A 26,178-nucleotide genomic window follows, 5' to 3' on the forward strand; every position below is an offset into this window, starting at 1 on the left:
CTAAGGGAAGGGTATTTTCACCCAGATTCTTGCATTGAAATAATCAGCCATTGCTGGCGTTATTTCTGACTCCAGGTAGTATGTCTGTTGGTATTTGTGAATATTGTTGAGTCTGGCTAGATTACATCAGTTCCTCTTAGTGTGCATCTTCCTCCAAGTATGTGTCGACCTGTGCCATGCAGGTTATTTCTCTCAGATTCCAGATAATAGCCTCTTCTCTCACCTTGAATCCCTCCTGCCCCTACCCTGAATTCTAAAACCCATAGTGAATTGAGGGAGGAGAAAGGGCAGAAATAAAGGAAGGGGCTTACAAAGCTTAAACTTTTGCTTTTTGAAATAAATGAAAAGATCAGTTCAACCTTTGCAAGGTTGCTTTCCTTCTATTATTAACCTTTAATTTCCTTAATCACCCCTAAAAGAAAGGGTTACTCCTTCCATAGTTTTCCAAAGTTATCATGTCTGCAAATATCTAGCCTAAAAAATTAGCTTTGGCCCCACCTGCTTCTCATGCAGATTAACCCCACAGACTGCCTGCGCATCCTACTCAGACAGTGCGCAGCCTCATCTGCTGCAGCTGACACTTTCTGTATGCACCCCCACCCCACCTCCACTTCAGATTCCCAAGAGAACCAATCAAAGCGAGAGAATGTCAGAGTCAGCAACCTCCGGTCTTTAGGGCCTGTGTTCAGCTCAGCAGTATCCATAGGGGATGTCTAATGTGGTCTAAGGGATAGGCAAAGAAGATTAAAAAAAAAAACAAAAAAAAAACCCAATTGAGAAATACAGAGAAACAGAATAAAGGGAGAGATAGAAATATAAAGAACAAAGAGAGAAATGTTACCATTCAGATGCAGGGGGACCAACTATGACGGTTTCACAGAGCTGCTCAGTAATCTCTGGACTATGATTATCCATCTCAGGTGTTCAGTTGTACAGGAGCTTTGGACCAGCACTAGAGAACCAGGATTTTAGTATCAGAACTGCCTCTGGTGAGCTGGGTGGCCCTGGGCAGAGCACTAGGTCAGTTCCTCATCTTAAATTTGAATCACCTTGAAAATTCCTGAGTTTTAATAGTCTCTCATTCTGTTCCGAGCCTGGGCCTCACTGAGAACCTGTTTTGGAAATGTTCCCTGATACGATATGAGAACCTGTTTATTTTGTTGTATTAGTGCAAAGAATCTGGAAGTGTGAGCAGGGAGACCATCGAAGTGCATCATGTGCATAACAGGACCCTCCTAAATCGAAAGGTTAGCTAATTGGTAAAAATAAGGCTTCTGGCAAGCTATGAAAACCTTGTATCTTAAGGCCACTAAGCGAAGAGCCCAAGCAAGCATCTGTGTCCAGCTTCTCTGCCTCAAGGGTGCCGTGAGGCTTGGTTTCCAGGGTCTTGCCAAGCATGCCGTGAGCCTGGTTCTTGGCACCAGCTGGATGCATCATCCCTCCTTCCACGGTCCTTAATGAAGTGTGCAGCTCTTGTCCTCATTAGGCCCCAGCATCGTCAATAAAAGAGTCAATAAACCCGGTTGATGGGGTTGGGACCAAGGGGCTGAGATGCAGCGGCCGCACATTCACAGGGCAGACGTCAGCTCGGCCGCATGTCGTGACCCAGCATCCAGGGATCAATAACCAACTCGGAATAAAGCCCAAGAGCTGCCCTCTGCAGTCTCCTCTCCAGACCCATTCCACCTGGGGCTGAGCAGTGCCAGCCAGCTCCTGCTTTGCTTGCAGTTGTTCCCGCCCCATGCCATTCTGGGTGCCAGATGCTTTTGTTTCTTCCTGACTGAACCCTCCGAACACCCCATGGATGCGTATTTAGTGAGTGCCCACCTGGCACGAGAACATGAAGATGGCATCTCCAAGCAGCCGAGAGGCCAGCATGGGCCCTGTTTTCTGTGCCTTGTCTGCTGACAGTGTGGGAGGGGCCCCTGTGGACCAGGTGGTAGACTTTCTGCGTGTTGTGCTGTGGAGTCCATTTCAGCTGCTCTGCATCTCTTTAGATACCCTTATCTTATCTAATTACAAGGAATTTCAGATGAATTTCATGGCCTTTGCTCCAAAGAACCTCTTATCTGTGAGGGCCTTGTATTTTAACCTTGTCATTCTTTTGTTGTTAGCCTTTAAAGGGGAGATAGCTAAGAAAGGGATGCTAGGATCTTGCTGGAATTGGGTTTGGGGGGAGGGGAAGAAGAGGGAGGCAGACAGACCTGGGACTTGTGTATTCTGCTCCATCCCCCTGCCTGTGTGTGGAGACAGCTGGCTGCTTACTTCCATGACAGCCACATGGTACCCAGCCACACAAACAGGACCGGGGCAGCGACTCGTCTGCTGCCAACCTCTCCAGATCCCTTTGATATTTCCGACAGAGCAGTAAAAGACTCTTGACTATCACATTTTGCCTTGCCTCTCTCCACCTCCTCTAAGACTCCTCAGTGTGGTTTCCATGGCTACCCCCAATCAGATTTGGCTTCCTGCAAAATTGGATTTCAAAGAAGGACAAGGCTTCAAAGGAATTTGTCCATTTAACAGAATGTCATTAGGAGTGAGGCTGACTGTTGAACCAGGGTCCTCAGATGATTAAGGAGGGGCTGCGCTCATGTGTGGAGGCAGGTTTCTGTCTGCAATGAGGAACCTTGATGCAACATGACAACGGCGTATTGGAATCTGCCACTCACCGCACACTACCCAACTGTGCACCTCCGTCTACTCCATCTCTCTGCACCCAGAATGGATGTAGAATATCTTTGCCTTGAGTTTCTGCTGCTTCCCTTGGTATAAGTAAGCTATGACAGGCAGTGAGGCCTGATAGGATGTGCAATTACCAGAGTTTATTGCTTTTTATCAAACAACCCTTTAACTTGTAGCCTATTTCAGCATTTGACAAATACTCTTGAGGAAGGGAGGGAGGTTGTCAAATTTCCTCCCACTGTTGAGAGGAAAGCAAGGCAAAGTGCTGGGGTTACATATAGGAGGGACTGTGCTCCCCTTGCTCTTTAGCTCAGTTTTAGATTTAAGAAAAATTGAAACTGTAGTACACAGAGCTCCCTTTCCTTTTAACACATGTCATAGTACTCAGAAATGATTCCAGAGCAGCTACAATTTTATAGAAAGAGCAGTGAGTGTGGGAAAAATGCCCCAGTGGGGAACTGGTCTTACTCTGGAGCCTGAAGGAGGCAGCCTGCCCATGTTAACTTTCCCAGGGCAAGGACACCTTGCAACAGGGGCCAGATTCCCCAGAAACTCTAGCCAGCCTCTGTCCCCTACACTTCCACCCCAATTACTGCAACTGGTAGGTGAGTCAGGTGACCGTGAAACCAAGGCATCATTCCTCTTCAGGTTGCAGCACTTAGATGTAGGCTCAAAGCCGCTGGACCCTTTAAAGGATCAAGCCCCAAACTTGAAACTATCTCTGGAGGGAAAGCTATGCCTGGAGGCAGGAACTGCTTCCAGGAGTCCTCTGAACAGTTTCTCCTTGCCCCCCATCCCCACATCCACGGTTCTGTCATTATTTCCCCCGAGGTTACTGTAAAAGCCACTTCACCCATCTTCTCTGTTTCCTTTCTCTTACTACTCCCAATCCTTTCCACGTATTCTAGTGTACATAGAATCTGATAACAGAAACTCTATTTTTTACAAAGAAGGAAACTGAGAGGTGAAGTGAGAAGTGCAGGGGCTCAGGTTAGCTCACTCCCCGTCTCAAAATTTGTCTGTGGCTCTCAGTGTCCACTCAAATGAGTTCAGAATCCTCACCCTTTCAAGTTCCTTCACAGTAGAACTTCAGTTTTTCTTGACAACTGTAATTTCCCTACACCAGCCAGAAGCTGTCCTTAAGCAGAAGGCTTTTCCATCTTTGTTCACTCTGGTCCTTCCACCTGCCCCCTTGCCCCTTCAAAGTGTGGTGTCTTCAGAGCCATCTCATATGCCACATGCACCACTAAACCTCACACACATTTTCCCTCCTTTTCTATATTCATCTCCCTCCTTGGCACGTTATACTTTTTTCATGATACTTGCCCTATACTTAAAAAAAAAAAAAAAAGAAACAAACTTAAGATAACTGTGGATTCACAGAAGTTGTGATAAATAATCCAGAGTGGTCCTGTTTCCCCAGGTAACATTGTGCAATATCACAGGATATCACAGCTAGGACACCTGACACCTACATACTCTGAATGAGAAGGAAGCCCACTTTTGTTATCTTGTCCTTTACTTTCCTGCCTTTTAAACTCTTACAGGGAAAGAGCTGGATGTTCCTCTCCTTTAGCTTTCTCTCTGGGTTACCGCTTCTTTTTCCTCTCATCCTTTTAGCCTTAGGGAAGGAAGGGATACTTTGCCTCTCTGTTTCCAGTGCAGCGGGACTGCTTTGATTCTCCCTGAAGTTGGTGACTTGAGATTATTTATTGGGACTTATGATCATTCCCTCCAACAGCCCTGGTTTGCCTGACCAACGGTTCTGCCCTGGTTTTCCGGGCTTGGATTCGCGAACTGGGCCGGGAATGACTGCGGCCCGGCTTGGCGGGGACTGACCCTGTCCTCGGATTCCGCCTCCTCGCGCCTCATTTCGGCCCCGGTGGCTTCTCCACCTGCCGGCGAGGCCTGCGGTCCGGAGCTTAGAATGGGGAGCTCCCGGGGGCGAGGTGCCTGGAGTCGCGTCGCGTCTTTGTTTTGACAGGGAATGGGGGCCGCGGGGCGGGCACCTCCTCCCTGGGGCGCGGGAGCAGGGGCGCGGGCCCCGCTCACAGGTGTCGCCGCCGCCCAGGCGCCCCGCCCGCCGCGCGCCGCTTCCTGAGCGCGCCCCGCCCTGCGGCTCGGCCCCGCGGCGCCGGCGACTGAGGGCCAGGTGCCGCCGCAGCCGCCCGCCCGCCAGTCCGCCCGTCCGGCCCTCTCCCGCCGCCCGCCACATGCAGGCCGCCGCCGCCCTCCCCGAGGAGATCCGTTGGCTCCTGGAAGGTAACGCCCCGCTGGCCCGGGCGCCGCCGAGCCCGCCGGGAGTCGCACGTGCCGAGCCGGCAGCAGCCGAGACGCCAGCGGCTCCCCGGCCTTCCCCGTCGGCTCCCTCCCGCCTTGTAGAAGCTCGAGGCTGCTGCCGGAGCCCTGACTCTGCAGAGCCAGCTGTTCACCCCTCGCTCAGGGGTCCCTTTCACTCCTAGTAACACATTTTCTTGTTCCTCGAGGCGTTTCCACCTCCCACTTAACCTCCCGGCTTCTCAGCAAGTTCTGGCCGGGTTCAAGGTCCCCGGGCCGCCGTAGCTGGCCTTCAACCTGTCCCTTTCTCTTCAGGACGCCCTGCGTCTGTGGGTTACGCGCTGGCCCCTCTCCAGCCCTGACTCTGTCCCTTCACAGGGAACCCTAACCTTCGCTCTTAGAGCTCCCCACGGTCTCACGGAGCTGTTAGGGCTCATGGGCTCCTGTGGGCCAAGGCCTGGACATCCAGACCTCAGGCCCCCTTCACCCGCCCGCAGACTCCCTCTTGCCCCTGGGTGGCCGGATCCCAGTGTTACATCTCCTGCCTTTCTAGAAGTGCCCCACTGTGGTGTGTTCACCCTCAAACCATAGAGCCCATCAGTCCTTGTAAGAGTTAAGGCCATACTCACTAACAACACATCCCGCTGTAACACTCCAGAGACACTTTTTGCTAATGGACAAGATCTGCTTGCCTCCCACTTTTCCTGGTGAAAAGGTATTAATAATTTGCTTTTCCTGTAACCGACCTTCCTGGAAGGATGGGGACCTGGAATCTGTGTTTGCATAAGGGTCCCAGGGGGAAACTGCTCAGAATTAAGCCTTTTGGCATCGAGGTGACATTTTTGACACATACTTAACAGATGGCCTGTTTTCGGCAGGTCATACTTTTGGCAAGCAGTATTTTTTTTTCTCTTCAGTTTCTCTCAGTTTAATTGGTTTTATATCTCCATTACCATGTTATCTTGGTATAAATGCCTCCTAATCAAATATTTGGCAAGTCTTTTCAGTCTGTTTGTAGTGCTGTTTCCGTTCTGGGTTGCTTCCATAAAAGCTGTCAACTACGTATTTCTTATGAGGTGAAGTTTCCAAAATTTATTTTGCTTGCTACCTGAGTAAATCTAAATTTTCAGAATAGAAAAGTATTTGTGGGGTAAAAGAGCATCATCTGGATGTCTAGAAGGAATCCAGCCTTTCCGTCTGCTGTTGGCTCAATAATTCCAAATATAAAGAGAGTCTGTACTGTGGTTTCCAGGAGAGAAGGAACTGTGGCAAAAAGTTTCATTCTGCCTTGCAGTTGAAGATATAAACAGATTCTTTTTATTGATATCTGTCATTTGTTGAGAGGAAACCTGTTTTACAAACTAGTTGAACTATACTTACATTTTGTTTACAGCCTTGATAGAAAATTCCTTTTTATTTTCAGAGGCTTACAATGACATCCACTCCTTCAGCATTTTTGATGTGCAGTTCTTTATTGTTCAAAACTGACACTTTGGTAAACAACTCATTTCTGCACCTGCCACCTTCCTTTAGTTTAGATTATTTTCTTGTTAGCTGACTGTTTTTAATTGAAGTCTTCAGATCTCCTCCTAAAGCAGAACCTTTGTTTGCTGACAAGTAGAGCAGAGTATGAATGGAGATTAATTGCATGTCACATACTTCTGTATCAAACTTGCTGTGTCTTAACAATCTCTCTTGGTGCTCAGGTCTTTGGAATATATAGAACAATCCAAGATTAAATTCTAAGGAGCTATGTTGGTTAATGTATTACTTTAAAGCCCCCTTTTTTTAAAGTGTGTAATTAGAGCCTGAATCTGAAGTAGAGAAAAAAATGTGAACGTGGAATTCAACCAATAATTCTATTGAAAAATGTTTGAAGAATATACTTTTGAAAGGTTTGTGTAATCATAGCAACATATTGGTTGTAGGTTTTGTTTTTTATGGAACACACTCTCTGTTGTAGACCAACAGAATTATTCACTGTACTACAAACAGTTTGTAAATATTAGAAACCCGTAATGGCTACCAATTTATCATCTGTTGCTGTTTGTCTTCCCCTACCCACCCCCACACACACTTTTTAAGGTTAACTGCTGACAATGAGAAAATACATAGGTCCTGATCTCTATATTGTTACTCAGTGGAGGGAGTCGTAGGGTGAGAGTGCTGCCACAGGCTGTGGGGGTGGAGTTCCCACAATGAATTACTACTTTCATAAACCAAGGCATAAGCATTTGCACAGTGATTTAGTGCTGGCCATCACAGCCGTAACTTTAGCATTTATTTATTTATAACTACAAGAGCATAAATGACAGGGGCGTTTTTTGACATAATGGGTGTGCTTTGAAAAATAAGAAATGCAAAGCATTATGAAAGGTTTATGCCGGATTTTGCATAATGAAGGGAACAGAAATGCTGAAGGTCTAAAATTAATTTTGTTTAAGGATAAAATTTTAAACATTTGACCAAGAAACTCCACTCCTAGGAATCTGTGTTAATGAAAGTAAAGAACATGAAGTATATATTTTTGTTTGTTTGTTTTAGTGGCTAAGTTGTGTTCAACTCTATGGACCGTATAGCTCCTCAGGCTCCAGAATACTGGAGTGGGTTGCCATTTCCTTCTCCAGGGGATCTTCCTGACTCAGGGATCAAACCTGCTTCTCCTGCATTGGCAGGTGGAGTCTGAGTCACCTGGGAAGCCCGAAGTATATGTACCAGGATGCATAGTAAGTGCCCATGAGTTGGGAGAAGTCAGGCGATGATATCTTGTGGAATCATCCATCTTACTGAATATTTTGTAACCATTAAAAAGGGTGAGGTGGATCTTTATATATTGGCTTAGGAAGTGTTGATAACGTATTTTTGAGACTAAAAAGCAAGATGCACAGCAGTATAAATAACATACCATTTTTGTTTGAAAACAACCCCCCCCAAAAAAATACCCCATATTTGATATATATTTGTGTAAGCCTAAGAAGGAGTAAGAAAGAATACACACCAAGCTCCCAAATTGGTTCTCTAGGGAGGGGAAAGAGAAGGTTGGGGAGAGAGAGGTTATTACTTTTATTTCATACATCTTCATGTTGTTTGAACCGTGACAATGACCATGCATTACTTTTGTAATCAGGATAAAACAACCAGTAAGACTATTTAAAAGGAAAAGGAACAAAGGACAAATAGAAGCTTGGAGAGGTCAGAGTTCCAAAGGACCATGAACCAGTATTGTGATTATGCTTTTTTGTTTTTAGTACTAGAGATGTGTGGAAGGTGGGGATTCCCCCCTCCCCCTTTTTTAATGCTTTCTTGGATTTTGGGCAAATATTAAAGCAGTGAGAGATTTCTAGAGTAACTCAGGAACCATCTTCCTCAGATTCTGTCAGGTTCTCATATAGAAATAGTAACTAGTCTATTTCAGCGAATAAGTACCTTATAGATAAGTAAAGTGAAGGACATTTACTGCCTTATTGAAAGAGGAGGAAATATTCAGGTCTATTTTCAAATAATCAGGCTTCAGGAGTAGAAGTTATCATTTTGTTTTTGCACTGTGATAACCACACTGAAAACAAAAACAATGGCGTGCTGACAGTTTGCATAGTCTTTGTTTCACAGATACAAACGTAATCAGTTCTTCCTTGTCTTTCTAGTATCACTTTTGAAGTCAGCAGCACAAGAGGCAGGTGTAAAGGAAATAGAATAAATATTTCTTTGGTTCATAATTTGTCCTGTGTGATGGAATGGAGCTTACTGAGTTTAATAGGTAATAAGTATCTACAAGGTACCTAAATCCTGCTCAAACATGGATTAGAGCCAAAATAACATCCACAATTCAGCTGCATTTAGTAGCAATTGTTGCATTAATGCTGATTTTGACATGCCTATAGTTACTTGTTTTAAACTTCCTTGGAAAGAAGTCATTAATCATTTCATTCCAGGTTGTTCTCCAGTTTTGTATTGGTCGATGTAACCAACCATAAAATCTTTTTCAATATAGTAAAATTCCAACTCTGTGGAACTCGCAGGAGTGAGTTGTGCTGGATAGCTGAAGATGTTCTCTTTAAACATTATTTTTATTATAAACATTGGTGATCAAATTTTTTCTCAGATTCTATAGAAACTTCTCACACTTCCTCAGCCAAACAGTCTGCATTCAAGAGGACCTCCTCTGAACACTTTTAACTCGGAGTTGTTACGGTGAATATCAATTATCATACCTTATAGAGATATATTAAGTTATTTAGAGACCTTTTTTTGCCATAATTGCCACTGGACTGCTTTGTGAATGTGTGTGTTTTATACTTTAATTTTTGTCATTGTTTCCTACAGTTAGACCAGGCCTATCACTTTGTACTGTTCTCAGTGTATCTGTATCCCCAATGCTCTAGAAACATTAGATAATTAAGTTCATTGGAATTAAGGTATGTGTAAAAAAAAATACGAAGGTCTGTCTTGATGAACATGGTACCCAAACTTTAGGTCCGTACTTTGTGACTTATACATTGGCTGCTCACAGTCTTTTTTGCTTAATTTCTTAATACTGGGTTGTCTTCTGGATAAATGGCGGTATTGTTTGGCTAAATTCTGAAACGTATGTGACCATACTTCTATTTCTTTCTTTTTTTTTAACTAATTTTTTTTTTGGCTGTGTGAGCCCTTCATTTGTGATGCTCAGGCTCTCTAGCTGTGGGGCACAGGCTTAGTTGTCCTGCTGCACGTGGGATCTTAGTTCCCTAGCCACGGATTGAACCCCCATCCCCTGTATTGGAAGGCAGATTCTTAACCCCTGAACCACCAGAGAAGTCCCTTATTTCTTTTTTATGCTAAATTTTTTGGTTATAAAAATAGTATTGCTCACGTAGAAGATTTAGAAAACAGTCACCCATAGTCAACAACTGTTAAATTTCCATGCATATTTTTCAGTTTTTATTATTTGTACAGACTTTATTTTTTTTAATATGAAAAGATGTTTTATTATTATTTTACTATATAACATATTAGTGAATACACCCAATTGTATCTTCTCAAAAGGCAAATGAGATCCAGGGTAACATTCTTCTTTGATTCCTGAAAACATCAATAGCATCTGTCTTTTGGAGGATTCAGTGTCCTACGACGTCTGTGATACTGTCCACGAGGATACCAATGGTGCTTAGTAGTAAAGAACATTTTACTGAGTTGTTCTATCATGGGTCCTTGCTCTAAGTGTTCACTTTTTTCTTCTAATCTGGTTTTCAGTACTAGATCATGTGTTTCTTCATTTTTATGCACTGGATCTGGCTGAGGGATAGGCAATTATAGTCATCTGGGCTGCTACTCACCGCAAACCCGCCATCTTTTGTACAGACTTTAAAAGTTGGGACATATTGTGTGTATAGTTTTGTATACTGATTTTTCCACTTACTGTTTTTCACTTGCTATGGTCACCTGAGCATCTTCTTAGATCACTCACTTTCTTTTTTTTTTTCCTTTTGAGTGATTTTAAAGTTATACATCCTGGTTTTATTCCAGATAATTTTACCCTTATAGCTAAAAAAAAAACAAACAAAATGAACCATGTCCCTTTGATTAGCAATGTTAAGAATGAAACAGTATCTTCTACTCTTTCCTCCAATGTGAAATGTGACATGGCTTATATAATCTGAGATTTTAGATTCAGAATTATTAATGTTTTTATTGTGTATATTAGGTTATAAGAATTCTTTTGATATTTGCATAATATTTAAAACCATAGCTATAATGATATTTTGGATAGTTTATATTTAATGAAATACAATGATATTTTTGTTTAACTTGTTTATTGCATACTTTTTGTACCATGGCTTTTTCATTCTTGAGCTCTTTATCTCTTAGATATTTAGACTTTGCTGGAAGGGTAACCATGGCCACATGTAGCTATTTAAATTATCTAAAATTAAATAAAACCAAAGCAAATCTGTTCCTCAATTATGCTAGCTACATTTCAGCTACTCAGTAGCCACAGAGGCTGCTGTATTGGATAGTACAGAAAGCCCTAGTAGATGACGATTGCGACTGTGATGCTGAGTGGATTTTTCAGGAAGGGGACTTTGATACTACACTTGCTGAGTGCCTCTGAGTTTGAGTATGTGTCTATCTAGTTTCATATAAACTTAGCTGTGGGAATGAGGTTCTAGGATCCATTCCTTTCCCTTCCTCTCAACTTAACCTCTCAAAGTTTTACCCGTATCTCCTGGTCTTCAATTTTGTGGAGGAGAAGTCTGATGCCAGCCTGATATATTTATTTTATAACCCATCCCTCCCACTGCCTGCCTGCATGTTTATAGGATATTTTTCTTTGCTCTCAAAAATGTCACTGGATAATTTCAAAGTTAGACTTTTTGATTATTTTTGCCTGATATGTAGTGAACCCTTTTGATCTATAGTCTTAAGGTCTTTAACATGAGAAAGTTTTTTCTATTGTCAGTGCTTTTATTCTGTTACACTAGGGTTTATATTGTAAATATATTGGGCCCCAATTTATTCTCTGTCTTTCATCTCTTTTATTGTCTCATCTGTCACTGATTTGATTGTAGTTTTAAATTCAGCATTTATTTATTTAAAAAAAATTTCTATGTGTTCTTTCCACACCATTCATTGTTTTGTTTTCATTACATCTGTAAATCTGGCTTATAGACATAATGACATTTTGGATGTTGTTGGAAATATGAATAGAAAAATTTTAAACATTTCTGTTCTTTAATAATAAGGCTACTTCAGAGGAGACATTTTCTGTAGTTCTTCAAGATATTTTTCTTTTTGAAGGTTAATATTTTCTCATAGATCCTGTATATTTTCTTTGTGGTAAGTTTTGTTGTTTGGTTCAGTTTCTCAGTCATGTCTGACTCTGTGCGACCCCATGGACTGCAGCATGCCAGGCTTTCCTGTCCTTCACCATCTCCTGCAGTTTGCTCAGACTCATGCCCATTGAATTGGTGATGCCATCCAACCATCTTGTCCTCTGTCGTCCCCTTGTCCTCTTGCCTTCACTCTTTCCTAGCATCAGGGTCTTTTCCAGTGAGTCAGCTGTTCTGATCAGGTGGCCAAAGGATTGGAGCTTCAGCTTCAGCATCAGTCCTTCCAATAAATATTCAAGGTTGATTTCCTTTTAGGATTGACTGGTTTGATCTCCTTGCTGACAAAGGGACTCTCAAGAGTCTTCTCCAGCACCACAGTCAGAAAGCATCTATTCAGTGCTCACCATCTGAGCCATCAGGGAAGCCCATGCCAACTCTTCAGTTCAGTTCAGTTCAGTTCCTCAGTCGTGTCCGACTCTTTGCAACCCCATGAATCGCAGCATGCCAGGCCTCCCTGTCCGTCACCAACTCCTGGAGTTCACTCAGACTCATGTCCATTGAGTCAGTGATGCCATCCAGCCATCTCATCCTCTGTCGCCCCCTTCTCCTCCTGCCCTCAATCCCTCCCAGCATCTGAGTCTTTTCCAATGAGTCAGCTCTTCGCATAAGGTGGCCAAAGTACTGGAGTTTCAGCTTTAGCATCATTCCTTCCAAAGAAATCCCAGGGCCGATCTCCTTCAGAATGGACTGGTTGGATCTCCTTGCAGTCCAAGGGACTCTCAAGAGTCTTCTCCAACACCACAGTTCAAAAGCATCAATTCTTCAGTGCTCAGCCTTCTTCACAGTCCAACTCTCACATCCATACGTGACCACAGGAAAAACCATAGCCTTGACTAGACGGACATTTGTTGGCAAAGTAACGTCTCTGCTTTACAATATGCTATCTAGGTTGGTCATAACTTCCCTTCCAAGGAGTAAGCGTCTTTTAATTTCATGTCAACTCTTAATTGTATGCAAACTCTTAGTTGCAGCATGTGGGATCTAGTTCCCTGATTAGGGATCGAATGCATTGGGAGCACAGTCTTAGCCACTGGACCACGAGAGAAGTTCCTATCTCATTGAATTTATGAGAAATAAAGGACTAAATATTTGAAAAGAAGTTAGAATAATATCTAGAATGTATTATACACCATATGTTTGGTAAATAAAATTTTAAAAAAAGTTTTTTTCTTTGAGGAAGTCCTGTTGATCTCTCTTCCTGCAACTGCTTCACCACAGGAAAACTTATAGGCCTTTTGCTTGGGTCAGTGGGTCATCCTTGCTCCTCCAAATTAGAGGAGGTTTGTAGGGGTTCTTTCAGGATGTTCTTCATTTCCTTCCTTAGATCAGAACTTTTTGGAGGAAGGAAAGAGGAAGTTAGCTTCCTTGCTAACTTAAGAAAGACATGTGTTCCTTACCTTGTTACATAGAATGCTTTGTACGCATGTGTGTTTCTGTAAATAGTATTTTTGCATTATTTCTCAGTTGAAAAAAAAGGTTCAATCTTTCCCTTCTCCCTTTTTATTTTAATAAACAGAATTTTTTTAATTGGTAGAAATATTTTAGTTTCATTATGGGTATGTCCTAGATGTTAGCTGGGCTGCCCAGGCCTTTTGAACTCTGTGCTGTGTGTGTTTAGTCGCTCAGTCGTGTCCAACTCTTGCGACCTCATAGACTGAGGCCTGCCAGGCTCCTCTGTCCATGGTATTCTCCAAGCAAGAATACTGGAGTGGGTTTTCATTTCTGTCTCCAGGAGATCTTCCCGACCCAGGTATTGAACGCAGGTCTCCTGCACAGAAGTCAGACTCTTTACCGACTGAGCTATGAGGGAGTTCAGAACTCTAGGCAAGATCTATTCCTCATTGTGGGAACCCAAATATCTCCTCAAAATCTGAAGAATTCTCAAGGGGTGTGCATTCTCAAGGTTACCTTTCCTTCCAGGTTCCCCTGCTTCCATGGTTCCCAAATGGGGTGGTTTTGTCCCTCAGGGGGCATTTGGCAACACTTGGAGACATTTTTGTTGTTGTTGTCACAACTAGGGAACGTGCTATTGGTAGCTAATGGGTAGAGGCCAGTGATGCTGTTCAACTTCCTACAATGCATTGGATAGCCCTACAGCAAAGAATTATCAAGCCCCAAATGTCAGTAGGGCCAGGGTTGAGAAACTATGGCCGTGACATATATCCTTGTCTTCAATTTCCACAAAGTCCTGTCCACATGAAGTCCCTGTGAGTGTCAAAAACATCACTGCAGAGTCAGGGGGTACAGGGAGAGGGAGGAAGGGTTTCCATGGCAGTTATGCAAAAGATTTCATATTGAATATTAGGCATTCCTGTTCCTGAACTCCCTTTTGCCAATCCAGTCATGAGACAATGCCCTCTGGCCTTTCACCTGATGTAGTTCTCAGCCTTACGCTTTCTCACTGGCACTTTCTCCCTGTATCCTGTCTGGAGCAAAACAAACAAAAAAAAGGTTTTTTTCTCTTGCCACACAGAAAGGTGGTTTCACTGTCTGTTTATTGGTTTAGGCTCCCACTAACACCCACACACAGAAGGAAACAGGTTACTTTGCCAAACAATGGTGATTCTCTTCCTAAGAGGAATTCTAATGCTGTTAAGAGAATAACGTTTTTAACTCATTATATAAGTGTAATACTTAAACAATTTTTAATCACTTTAAATATAGGAAAAATAAGATAAATTTCAAGTTCTACCATCATCAGAGAATCTTAACATATTGACATAACTATAATAGATCTAATTTTTCACATTATGAACCATTACACTGTACAGAAATCCTATAATTTCTGCTACATTTATTCATATTTATTTCCCCTGTGTTTCCAAGTTCACTGCTTGCTTTTTCTGGTTTACCAGTGCTGCATTATAGGTTAGGTGATTCTAACAGATGGCTTTTCAGGTTTGGAGTCTTTGAGTTCCACTGTTTAATTTTACTATCCAGTTTTTACATGGAAGATAGGACAGATGTAGGCTCAGAAACAGAGTGGTGTTAGTATCCAGAGAGCAAGCTTTCCTGAAAGCTTATGGCTTTGATAAAATTATTTATGAATTACTTAAATTTCATCTAGGATCTCCGTCTAACATTGTTGATATTCTGATATTAGTATGTTATGGGGGAAATAAAATTTTTATTCACATAATAGGAGCTTTGCTAAGATGTATCCAATGGCACATATTTATACATACACCAATGTGATAGTTAAGTTGGAATTAATTAAGGTACTGTATATTATAAATCAAATATGAGAAGTGTCCTGGGAACTTAGAAAGTTATAGACAATCTCTCTTTACTGCATTGTAATAAATTTCCTTAAAATCACCCTCCCTTTAAAATAAATTTTCCTTTTTGATAGCACTTTGTGTGAGCCTCTTCATCCATTGATCCCTCCCTCTTCTTTTCTTCCTTCCCAGTACTTTATTAAGATGTGATTAATGTATATAAAATGCACTAGCGTTAAGTGTTACAACTGAATGACTTTCATATATGTATACACCTGTGTGACTACAACTCACATCAAGACATAAACACTTCCATCTCCCAATAAAGTTCCTTTCCAGTTCTGGAATTTCATAAATCAGTATGATCTCTTTTGTGTCTGTCCTCAATATAATATTTTTGAGATTCATCCATGTTGTTCTGTGTATCATTTATCTATCCTTTTGCTAAGTAGTAATCCATTGTGTGAGTATTCCGTTGTTTGCTTATTCATTTTTCTTCTGATGAACAATTGAATTGTTCAGTTTTGGGTTACTATGATTATAGCTGCTATGAGAATTCTTGTATAACTTTTTTTGTAACATAAACACTCATTTCTCCTGAATAAAGATCTAGGAGTGGAATTACTGGGTCTTATGGAATGCTGCTGCTGCTAAGTCGCTTCAGTCGTGTCCAATTCTGTGCGACCCCATAGACGGCAGCCCACCAGGCTCCCCCGTCCCTGAGGTTCTCCAGGCAAGAACACTGGAGTGGGTTGCCATTTCCTTCTCCAGTCTTATGGTATAAATACAATTAATTTTATTGGAAACCAGTTTCCCAAAGTGATTATAACCTCTTTTACACTCCCACCAACAGTATATGAGAATTACAGTTACTCCATTTCCTCACAAACTCTTGATGTTGTATTCTTTATTTTTAGGTATTCTGGTAGGTGTTATGGTCCATATATTTTTTAATTACAAAAATAACTTATGAATACATTTTTACTGTAGAATATTTGTACAACATAAAAGAATATAGATTACTTGACCTAGCCACAGCAATCAGAAAAGAAAAGAAAAAATAGGTGTCCAAATTGGAAGGGAAGAGGCAAAATTGTCATTATATGCATATGAGATGATATTATATATAGAAGATCCTAAAGACTCCACACTAAAACTATTGGAATAATAAATGAATTCAGCAAGGTTGTGGGTTACAAGATTAATATACAGAAATCTTTTGCATTTCTTTATACTAACAATGAACTATGAGAAAGTGAAGAACAATTGCATTTAATACTGTGTCCAGGGACTTCCCTGGTGGTGCAGTGGATAGGAATCTGCCTGCCAGTGCAGAGGACACGAGTTCAATCCCTGGTTCAGGAAGATTCCACATGAGCACCTAAGCCCATGCTCTGTAACTTCTGAGCCCACACCCTAGAGCCTGTGAGCCACAACTTCTAAAGCCCATGCATTCCAGGGCCCATGAGCTGCAAATACTGAGCCTGTGTGCTCTAACTACTGAGGCCTCTGTGTCCTAGAGCCACACACTGCCGCTGCTGAGCCTGCGTGCTGCAACCACTGAAGCCCGCATACCTGGAGCCTATGCTCTACAACAGGAGAGGCCACCACAATGAGAAGCAACTAGAGAAAGCCCATGCACAGCAATGCAGACCCGGTGCAACCAAAAAAAATTTTTAATGAATTAAAAAAATTGTGTACAAAAAATACCTAATAAACCTAATCAAGGAGGCGAAAGACCTATGTGCTAAGAACTATACCACATGGGTAAAGGAAATTGAAAATTATTCAAAGAAATGGAAAGACATCCCATGACCTTTGATTGGAAGAATTAATATTGTTAAAATGGCCATGCTACCCAAAGCAACATACAGATTCAGTGCAATCCCTGTCAAACTATCCATGACATTTTTCACACAATTAGAACAAATAATCCAAATGTATATGGAATCATAAAAGACCCAGAATTTCCAAAGCAATCCTGAGGGAAGAAGAACAAAGCTGGAGGCATAGACCTTCCCAAACTTCAGACAATACTCAAAGCTACAGTAATTAAAACAGTGTGGTCTTGGCACAAAAACAGACATATAGATCAACGGAACAGAATAGAGAGCCCAGAAATAAACACATACTACTTATGGTCAATTAATCTTTAACTAATGAGGCAAGACTGTACATTGGAGAAAAGACAATCTCTTCAGCAAGTGGTGTTGGGAAAGCTGGCAGCCTCATGTAAATCAATAAAGTTAGAATACTCCCTCACATACACACACACACAAACTCAAAATGGCTTAAAGACTTAAATATAAGGCATGACATCATAGGACTCCTAGGAGAGAGTATAGGCAGAACATTTTCTGCAACTGCTGAGCCTGTGTGCTGCAACCACTGAACCAACTGAAGCTTCAGTGGTTGCAGCACACAGGCTCAGCAGTTGCATGAGCCTGCAATTGCAGCAATGTTTTCTTAGTTCAGTCTCCCAAAGCAATAGAAATAAAAGCAAAAACAAATGGGTCCTAATCAAACTTAGCATTTGCACAGCAAAGGAAACCATAAACAAAACAAAAAGACAGCCTATAGACTGGGAGAAAATATTTGCAAATTATGTGATCAACAAGGACTTAATTTCCAAAATATACAAACAGCTCATACAACTCAATGTCAAAAAAACAAACAACCCAATTGAAAAATGGGCAGAAGAACTAAACAGGCATTTCTCCAAAGACATCCAGACGGCCAAGAGGCACATGAAATGATGGTCAATATCGCTAATTATTGTTGTTGTTGTTTAGTCTCTAAGTTGTGTCCAACTCTTTGCGACCCCATGGACTGTAGCCCACCAGGGTCCTCTGTCCATGGGATTTCCCAGGCAAGAATAAACTGGAGTGGGTTGCCATTTCCTTCTCCATGGGATCTTCCCAATCCAGGGATCAAACCTGTGTCTCCTGCATTGGCAAGTGTATTGTTTACTGCTGAGCCACCAGGAAAGCCCGCTAATTATTAGAGAAATGCAAATCAAAACTACAGTGAGCTATCACCTCACAGCAGTTAGAATGTCTATCACTAAAAAGTCTACAATAAATACAGGAGAGAGTGTGGAAAAAGGGAACCTTCCTACATTGTAGGTGGGAAGGTAAATTGGTGTGGTCACTGTGGGAAACAATACAGAGGCTCCTTAAGAAACTAAAAATAGAACTGCCATATGATCCAGCAGTCCCATTCCGAGGCATATATCTAGATAAGACGAAAGCTCTGATTTGAGAAGATATACGCAAGTTCCAGAAAAACATCTATTTCTGCTTTATTGACTATGCCAGAGCCTTTGACTGTGTGGATCACAGTAAACTGTGGAAAATTCTGAAAGAGATGGGAATACCAGACCACCTGACCTGCCCTTGAGAAACCTGTATGCAGGTCAGGAAGCAAAGGTTAGAACTGGCCACGGAACAGACTGGTTCCAAACAGGAAAAGGAGTACATCAAGGCTGTCTATTGTCACCTTGGTTATTTAACATATGCAGAGTACATCATGAGAAATGCTGGGCTGGAAGAAGCACAAGCTAGAATCAAGATTGCCGGGAGAAATATCAATAACCTCAGATATGCAGATGACACCACCCTTATGGCAGAAAGTGAAGAGGAACTCAAAAGCCTCATGATGAAAGTGAAAGAGGAGAAAGTGAAAAAGTTGGCTTAAAGCTCAACATTCAGAAAACGAAGATCGTGGCATCTGGTTCCATCACTTCATGGAAAATAGATGGGGAAACAGTGGAAACAGTGTCAGACTTTATTTTTGGGGGCTCCAAAATCACTGCAGATGGTGACTGCAGCCATGAAATGAAAAGATGCTTACTCCTTGGAAGCAAAGTTATGACCAACCTAGATAGCATATTGAAAAGCAGAGACATTACTTTGCCAACAAAGATCCGTCTAGTCAAGGCTGTGGTTTTTCCTGTGGTCATGTATGGATGCGAGAGTTGGACTGTGAAGAAAGCTGAGCACTGAAGAATGGATGCTTTTGAACCGTGGTGTTGGAGAAGACTCTTGAGAGTCCCTTGGACTGCAAGGAAATCCAACCAGTCCATTCTAAAGGATATCAGCCCTGGGTGCTCTTTGGAAGGACTGATGCTAAAGCTGAAACTCCAGTACTTTGGCCACCTCATGTGAAGAACTGACTCATTGGAAAAGACTCTGATGCTGGGAGGGATTGAGGGCAGGAGGAGAAGGGGACGACAGAGGATGAGATGGCTGGATGGCATCACCGACTCGATGGACGTGAGTTTGAGTGAACTCTGGGAGATGGTGATGGACAGGGAGGCCTGGCGTGCTGTGATTCATGGGGTTGCAAAGAGTCGGACACGACTGAGCGACTGAACTGAACTGATACAACCCAGTGTTCATAACAGCACAATTTATAATAGCCAAGAGATAGAAGCAACTAAACTGTCCACTGACAGTTGGATGGATAAAGAAGATGTGATATGTATATATATCACATTACTCAGCCATAAAAATAATGAAATAGGGACTTCCCTGGTGGTCCAGTGGCTAAGACTCTGAGCTCCCAATGCAGGGGACCCAAATTCAATCCCTGGTCGGGGAACAAGATCTCACATGCTGCAACTAAGACCTGGTGCAGCCAAATAAATAAATATTTTAAAATAATAAAATATTGCCATTTGCAGCAACATGAATGGACTTAGAGATTATTGTACTAAGTAAGTCGGAGAAAGACAACTATTATATGATAACACTTATGCATGAAATCTAAAAATGATACAAATGGACTTACTTACAAAACAGAAACAGACTCACAAACAAACTTAAGGTTACCAAAGGAGAAGGCAGGGAGGGCTAAATTAGGAGTATGGGGTTAGCAGATATGCACCATTATATATGAAATAGATAAACAACAAAGATTTACTCTGTAGCACAGGGAACTATATTCAATATCTTGCAGTAACCTATATTGGAAAAGAATCTGTAAAAGAGAATATATATGTGTATCTGAATTACTTTGCTATATACTTGAAGCTAACACAATACTGTAAATCAACTATAGTTCAATGAAAAACAGAAAAAAAGAAATTGATTTTTTAACATCACACCATTGTAAGCTTTCCTATATAAATCTATGTATATATTCATATATATATTCATTTTAAACTATTATAGTGTTTCAAATTTAATTATTCCCCTATTAAAGGATGTTTCGATTGTTTACAATTTTTTTAATATTTCCATAGTGCTGTAGAGAACATATCTGCATCTTTGTCTATATATGCGAATATTTCTATAGGATAGATTCAGTGAAGATTGCAGAAGTGTTAATTCAGATTTGCAGACTGGTCAGTAGTTAAAACTTAATCTGTAGTACTATTTGTGTTTTAGTTTCCAGTTTTTGTTTTCTCTATGCTATATGTGTATAGTTATTGTCATTTTTTTCACCTTCAGGAGGTAGAGGAATTAAAAATATAAACACCACACATTTCTTGGGTCATGGGACAGAAACAATCAGCAGGTGAAGCAAACCACAGGAGAACATGTTGACATTTTCTCTGTTGTATGCTGACAACTTCCTGCAAGCCAAAACAAAGCTGGTCGGTATGATTTTAGCGTTGCCAACAAGTTTTACCTCTTAACAAAAAGCAAAGTATATGCCTTAAAGGATTACAATTGATTGCCAGATGAAAAATTTAATGCAAGGTTTAAAACAAGTTTTAAGCACAGTAAAAGTCATTTCCTCCCCCCTCAGTATGATAATTTTATTTAATTGGTGTGAAAATAAGCAAGACAAGATTCTATGAAGGCTTCCATCGTGTGTGCATACATGCTCAGTTATGTCTGACTCTCTCTGACCCCATGGATTGTAGCCGGCTAGGCTCCTCTGTCCATGGGATTATCCTGGCAAGAATACTGGAGTGGGTTGCCACTTCCTCCTCCAGGGGATCTTCCTCACCCAGGGATCTAACCCATGTCTCCTGTGGCTCATGCATTGATAGGCAGATTCTTTACCACTGAGCCACTTGGGAAGCCCTCCATCATTAGAGTAGGAAAATTAAACACTGAGTTTCAGAAGTTTGATTTTACTGAGATATTTAAGTTACTGCAGAAATACTAATAATCCGATACCTTCAGTATATTTGTGACAAGGAATCAGAAATGATTATTTTTTGTTTGTTTCTATCAGAAGCTGTCAATGAGACTTTGTAGAAGTTGGATCAGTAACCAGGGTGCTTCTGTAAAATAGCAATATGTTACTAAAGGGAAAGTTGTGACACTTAATTAAATAGAATGCCCAAATATCTGGAATGAAATGTGGTCTTCTGTTATTTCCAAGGTGGAGATTGTTTTGATTTGGCAGGCATGATTTGTTAGGCATGACCAAGTGCGTGGCCATAGTCTGTTACTGGAAAGGCTGTCTTACTGTTAGCAGCTCACTCAGAGAAGTCCTGAGGATGATGCAGATCTGTACTCCCTGCCTATGGGACAGCAGTTCAAACAAAGGACTCCTGGGATGGGTTCCTGAGAGGAGTCCCTCCTCTCCTTGATCCCCTTTCTCTTCTCCACAATCCCAACATTTTCTATATGCCTCCTTTCCAAATAAGTTTCCATCTTCATCCTCAATGGCACCCCACTCCAGTACTTTGCCTGGAAAATCCCATGGATGGAGGAGCCTGGTGGGCTGCAGTCCATGGTGTCGCTAAGAGTCAGACACAACTGAGCGACTTCACTTTCACTTTTCACTTTCATGCATTGGAGAAGGAAATGGCAATTCACTCCAGTGTTCTTGCCTGGAGAATCCCAGGGATGGGGGAGCCTGGTGGGCTGCCGTCTATGGGGTCGCACAGAGTCGGACCCGACTGAAGTGACTTAGCAGCAGCAGCTTCATCCTCAAAGGGTCACATCTCATCTTTAAGGCTTTAACTCCTTCAAAGTGTTCAGAGTTAAGCATCTATAAGATAAATTAAGCATTTTAATTAGAAAAGATGTAGGTATCCTTGAAAATTAAAAGGAGTCTGAAGTAGCATCCTGCCCCTAGATTTTGTTTTTGTTTTTTTTTTAAATAGTGAGTAGATTGTTTTCTAACATTTACTTAGGTGTTTTCTTTATTAATACCTTTTTTCACCATGTGGGAAAAAGAACCATGTTCTCTAAGTTGATTCCCAGGCCATCCCATTTTTAAACACTATTTCGTGGATCATAAAATTATGTATTTCTCTGATAAGACTGTTCAGGGCATTAGTGCTAATGCCGGACAAGAAAGGACAATGGTTCTCATAGATCAGGATTAGAAGCTATGTATAATTTTTTATTATATATTTTGGAAATTCATCTCAAAAACTTACATGTTCACCCAGTAAAGGTTGTTTATTCAAATTTTATTTTGTTTTATTTTTTTATTTTTAAATTAATTAATTTATTTTAATTGGAGGCTAATTACTTTACAATATTGTAGTGGTTTTTGCCAAACATCGACATGAATCAGCCACCGGTGCACATGTGTTCCCCATCCTGAACCCCCCTCCCCCTCCCTCCCCATCCCATCCCCTGGGGTCATCCCAGCGCACCAGCCCTGAGCACCCTGTCTCATGCATCGAACCTGGACTGGCGATCCTCTTCACATATGATAATATACATGTTTCAACGCTACCCTCTCAAATCATCCCACCCTCACCTTCTCCCACAGAGTCCAAAAGACTGTTCTTTACATCTGTGTCTCTTTTGCTGTCTCACATATAGGGTCATCGTTACCATCTTTCTAAATTCCATATATATGCATTAGTATACTGTATGGGAGTTTTTCTTTCTGACTTACTTCACTCTGTATAATAGGCTCCAGTTTCATCCACCTCATTAGAACTGATTCAAATGCATTCTTTTTAAAAATATGGAACGCTTCACAAATTTGCGTGTCATCCTTGCACAGGGGCCATGCTAATCTTCTCTGTATCTTTCCAATTTTAGTATATGTGCTGCCGAAGCGAGCACTGTTTATTGAAATTTTAAACTTAATTGTATGTCATGTATTTAAAAAAAAAAAAACAACCCCTTTTGTATTTTACCTAGAGGAGAATTGTTGTTGTTTAATCGCTAAGTCGTGTCTGGCTCTTTTGTGACCCCATAGGCTGTAACCCACCAGGCTCCTCTGTCCATGGGATTTCCCAAGCAAGAATACTGGCGTAGGGTTGTCATTTCCTTCTCCAGGGGTGTCTTCCAGATGCAGGGATTGAACCTGTGTCTCCTCCATTGGCAGGCGGATTCTTTACCACTGAGCCACCAGGGAAGCTCCCTAGAGGAGAATTCTGTAAGCATATTTTTATGGGGAATGATCGTCCAATTTGAGACTCCAGAAACCCTTTCAGTCCTGAAGCCTGGGCCATTCCCCCTTCTGCTGGCTTCCTCTTTGTTAGTGGGAGCGCTCCTTTAATCCCCTGTTCCCTAACTCCAAGCTCTGATGGTGGCGTTGTGACTGGGGAATGACTCCAATGGTCAGGACTGGGAAGGGTATGAGGAGCTGGGTGAGAGCTAGGTTGGAGTTCCCAGGGTTAAGGAAGAGCCTATTGAATAAGCCAGAATGAGAAAGGGAATGGGCTTCACCTAGAAAGGAGGTGAGAGCCAGTGAAGGGACCCAGAGAGAAAGAACAGAATTTCCTCTCATCTCCTACTCTTTCTCTCCTGTCTCTTTACCTCTGACCTCCTCTCCCATTGAGAATGTGGCTACCAACAGGCTTGGAGGTGCTATGATAAGACAGGAGGCTGAGGGTGGGGTAAGGAGAGATGATTGAAGTCAGCAGAAGGTTATTGAAGTTAAAATGACTGTCAAAACAGCAGCAGTGAGAAAACAGATATTTCTGTGATTGTGCCCAGCCAGCCAGGACAACCATTCACGTTTAAAGAACATTTGCAAGTACTTGGGTTTTTTGTTTTGTTTTGTTTTGAACTAATGAGAGGGCTGAAATACTGCCCAGCATTAAACTTAATAGAATTAGTTTTGAGTCATTTCACCCTGTGCCAACAAAAATCTCAAATATTTTCTTGGGTGTAATGCAAGTATAGATAGAAATTTATGGTATCCTTCTTTTCAGAAATGTGAGTTCTGCTTTAGTAGTTCAAATGCTTTAGCAAAATATCCCCTCTAGGAACACTTTGATTGGTTTTTGGTTGGTGGAGTTGTTTTCAGCAGCATTTGGTCATTCATCCTGCCTTCAAATTAGAAGGCTGATTGAAGTGAACTTTTGAATTTTAGAAACAATATATCAAAAAAAATTTTTCTAACTATTAAAGAACGCCAACTTAAATATTTTGTTCTTTCTGTGTGTTAGGAGCAGTACTTAGAAAATAGATGTAGGCAACCTTTATTTTTTAGTAGTTTGAAAAATGTGACCCTTAAGATGTCATTCTCCTCTAAGTAAACGAAATATCCCCTTGTAGCCTCATAAAATGGACAAGGTGAGAGGCTTGGGAGAATGTCAAAGACTTTCACCAGTCTACAGAACCTAGAGATCTTGGGTGCATCCTGTCAAGTCAGAATCTTTTCAGCTGGCCTTAGACCCTGCAGTGGTTTCTCCCAGGGATCTGATGATTATATCGTGTCTACAAGTTCCCGCATACCCTCCCTTCCCTTGTCCTTCAGTTTTCATTTCCTATTTTCCTTTCCTACTCTGGTTTGATGAAATAGACATTCATAAGCTGCCTGGAAGCTGAAGAAATCTATGTTTTAGGGAAGCTGTGAATTATAATAGGAAGATGCATGTTTGTCAGAGCTGTGTTTATCTTTTTAATATGGGACTTTAAATCATTAGTCTAGGCTTCCCTTGTGGCTCAGACTGTAAAGCGTCTGCCTATAATGCAGGAGACCCGGGTTCGATCCCTGGGTTGGGAAGTTTCCCTGGAGAAGGAAATGGCAGCCCACTCCAGTATTCTTGCCTGGAAAATCCCATGGATGGAGGAGCCCGGTAGGCTATAGTCCATGGGGTCGCAAAGACTCGGACACGACTGAGCGACTTCACTTACTTACTTACTTACTTACTTAAATCATTATAGATTACTTTTAGTACAAAATACTGTATATTGCTACAAACTTGCCTTCCAGAATAATCTTTCATCACTGTTGCTCTTACCCCTAACCTTTGTGTTCTTGCTTCCAAGTTAGAATTCTTTCAGTTTCTCCAGCTGAACTAAGATCTGTCACCTTAGGACCTGTGCACACGGTGTTTCCATGCTGGTGCCATTCTTTTCCTCATTCTACCAGCTCCTCCCCACCCCAACGTACATACTCGACCTGCTGATCTCGGGGTTTCAGATGAAAGGTTAGGTCTCTGGGAGATCTCCCTAACTTACTTCCCTCTAGACTAGGCGCATCTACTATGGGCCTGTGCCTCCCTCACTTTTCTTCTTATAACTCGTATCACAGTTTATTCTAATTGTCTATTTAAGTCTTTATTCTTTGGTAGACTGTAAACTTTTAGTTTGGATCTGTCTTGTTCACTTTTTCAGTATACAGCATATAATAAGTGCTCAATAAATATTTGTAGAAGAATAAAGACATTTAGAAAAAAAAAGTGACAGTATTTATGGTACATTTCTGATTTTGTCTTTTCTCCTTGGTGTGAGGACATTTATACCAGTGTGGTATTGCTCACTCATTAGTCATAGACCTTGTACCATCGGGTATTATGTGCAGTGAGTGATGTGATGTCAGAGGCACCTCTGGAATGTTGTCACTCAGTGGTGGTTTTCACTCTGGGCTTTGTAGTTACAGATGCCTAAGGCATTCTGATTTGATAAGACATGATATTTATATTAGAAGAGTTTTTATTTGCACAAGGCTGATTGCTTAATAGAAAACCCACCTAGAGAGAATGGTGAACTTGGTTAAAATACAGGAGGTGGAAATCTCTTTCTTATTCAGTGGTGAGCAGTGCATTTCTGAGCAGCCTTACTGAGGCACCTTCAGGTCATAATCACTGTAAGTAACATCATCTTCTAAATTGAAAGGCAAATGTATTATATGTTGGTCTGTAGTTTTCTTTCCTTAGTATTTTTGAAGATATTTTCCTTAATATCTTTAAGTTTTGATATCAGGGTTATTCTGGCTTATAAAATGAATTGGGAAGTGTGTAAAAT

The 26,178-nt window shown here is 41.5% G+C and overlaps 1 protein-coding gene and 1 non-coding gene across 2 annotated transcripts in view; one reads left to right on the forward strand and one right to left on the reverse strand.

The window, feature by feature from the left end:
* Positions 1-4,538: 4,538 nt before the first annotated feature.
* SKAP1 (src kinase associated phosphoprotein 1) overlaps positions 4,539-26,178 on the forward strand; it is a 301,998-nt gene continuing 280,358 nt past the window's right edge. Inside the window, exon 1 of the mRNA XM_061391504.1 lies at positions 4,539-4,947. Within this exon, the coding sequence (XP_061247488.1) occupies positions 4,899-4,947 (49 nt within the window). The 5' untranslated portion in view covers positions 4,539-4,898. The remainder of the gene's footprint in view (positions 4,948-26,178) is intronic.
* On the reverse strand, positions 22,934-23,040 carry LOC133233201 (U6 spliceosomal RNA). Its single transcript, XR_009731672.1, has one exon. It is a non-coding gene; the product is annotated as a U6 spliceosomal RNA (small nuclear RNA).

Source organism: Bos javanicus, chromosome 19, assembly GCF_032452875.1.
Source record: "Bos javanicus breed banteng chromosome 19, ARS-OSU_banteng_1.0, whole genome shotgun sequence".
In the NCBI taxonomy this organism is placed as follows: domain Eukaryota; kingdom Metazoa; phylum Chordata; class Mammalia; order Artiodactyla; family Bovidae; genus Bos; species Bos javanicus.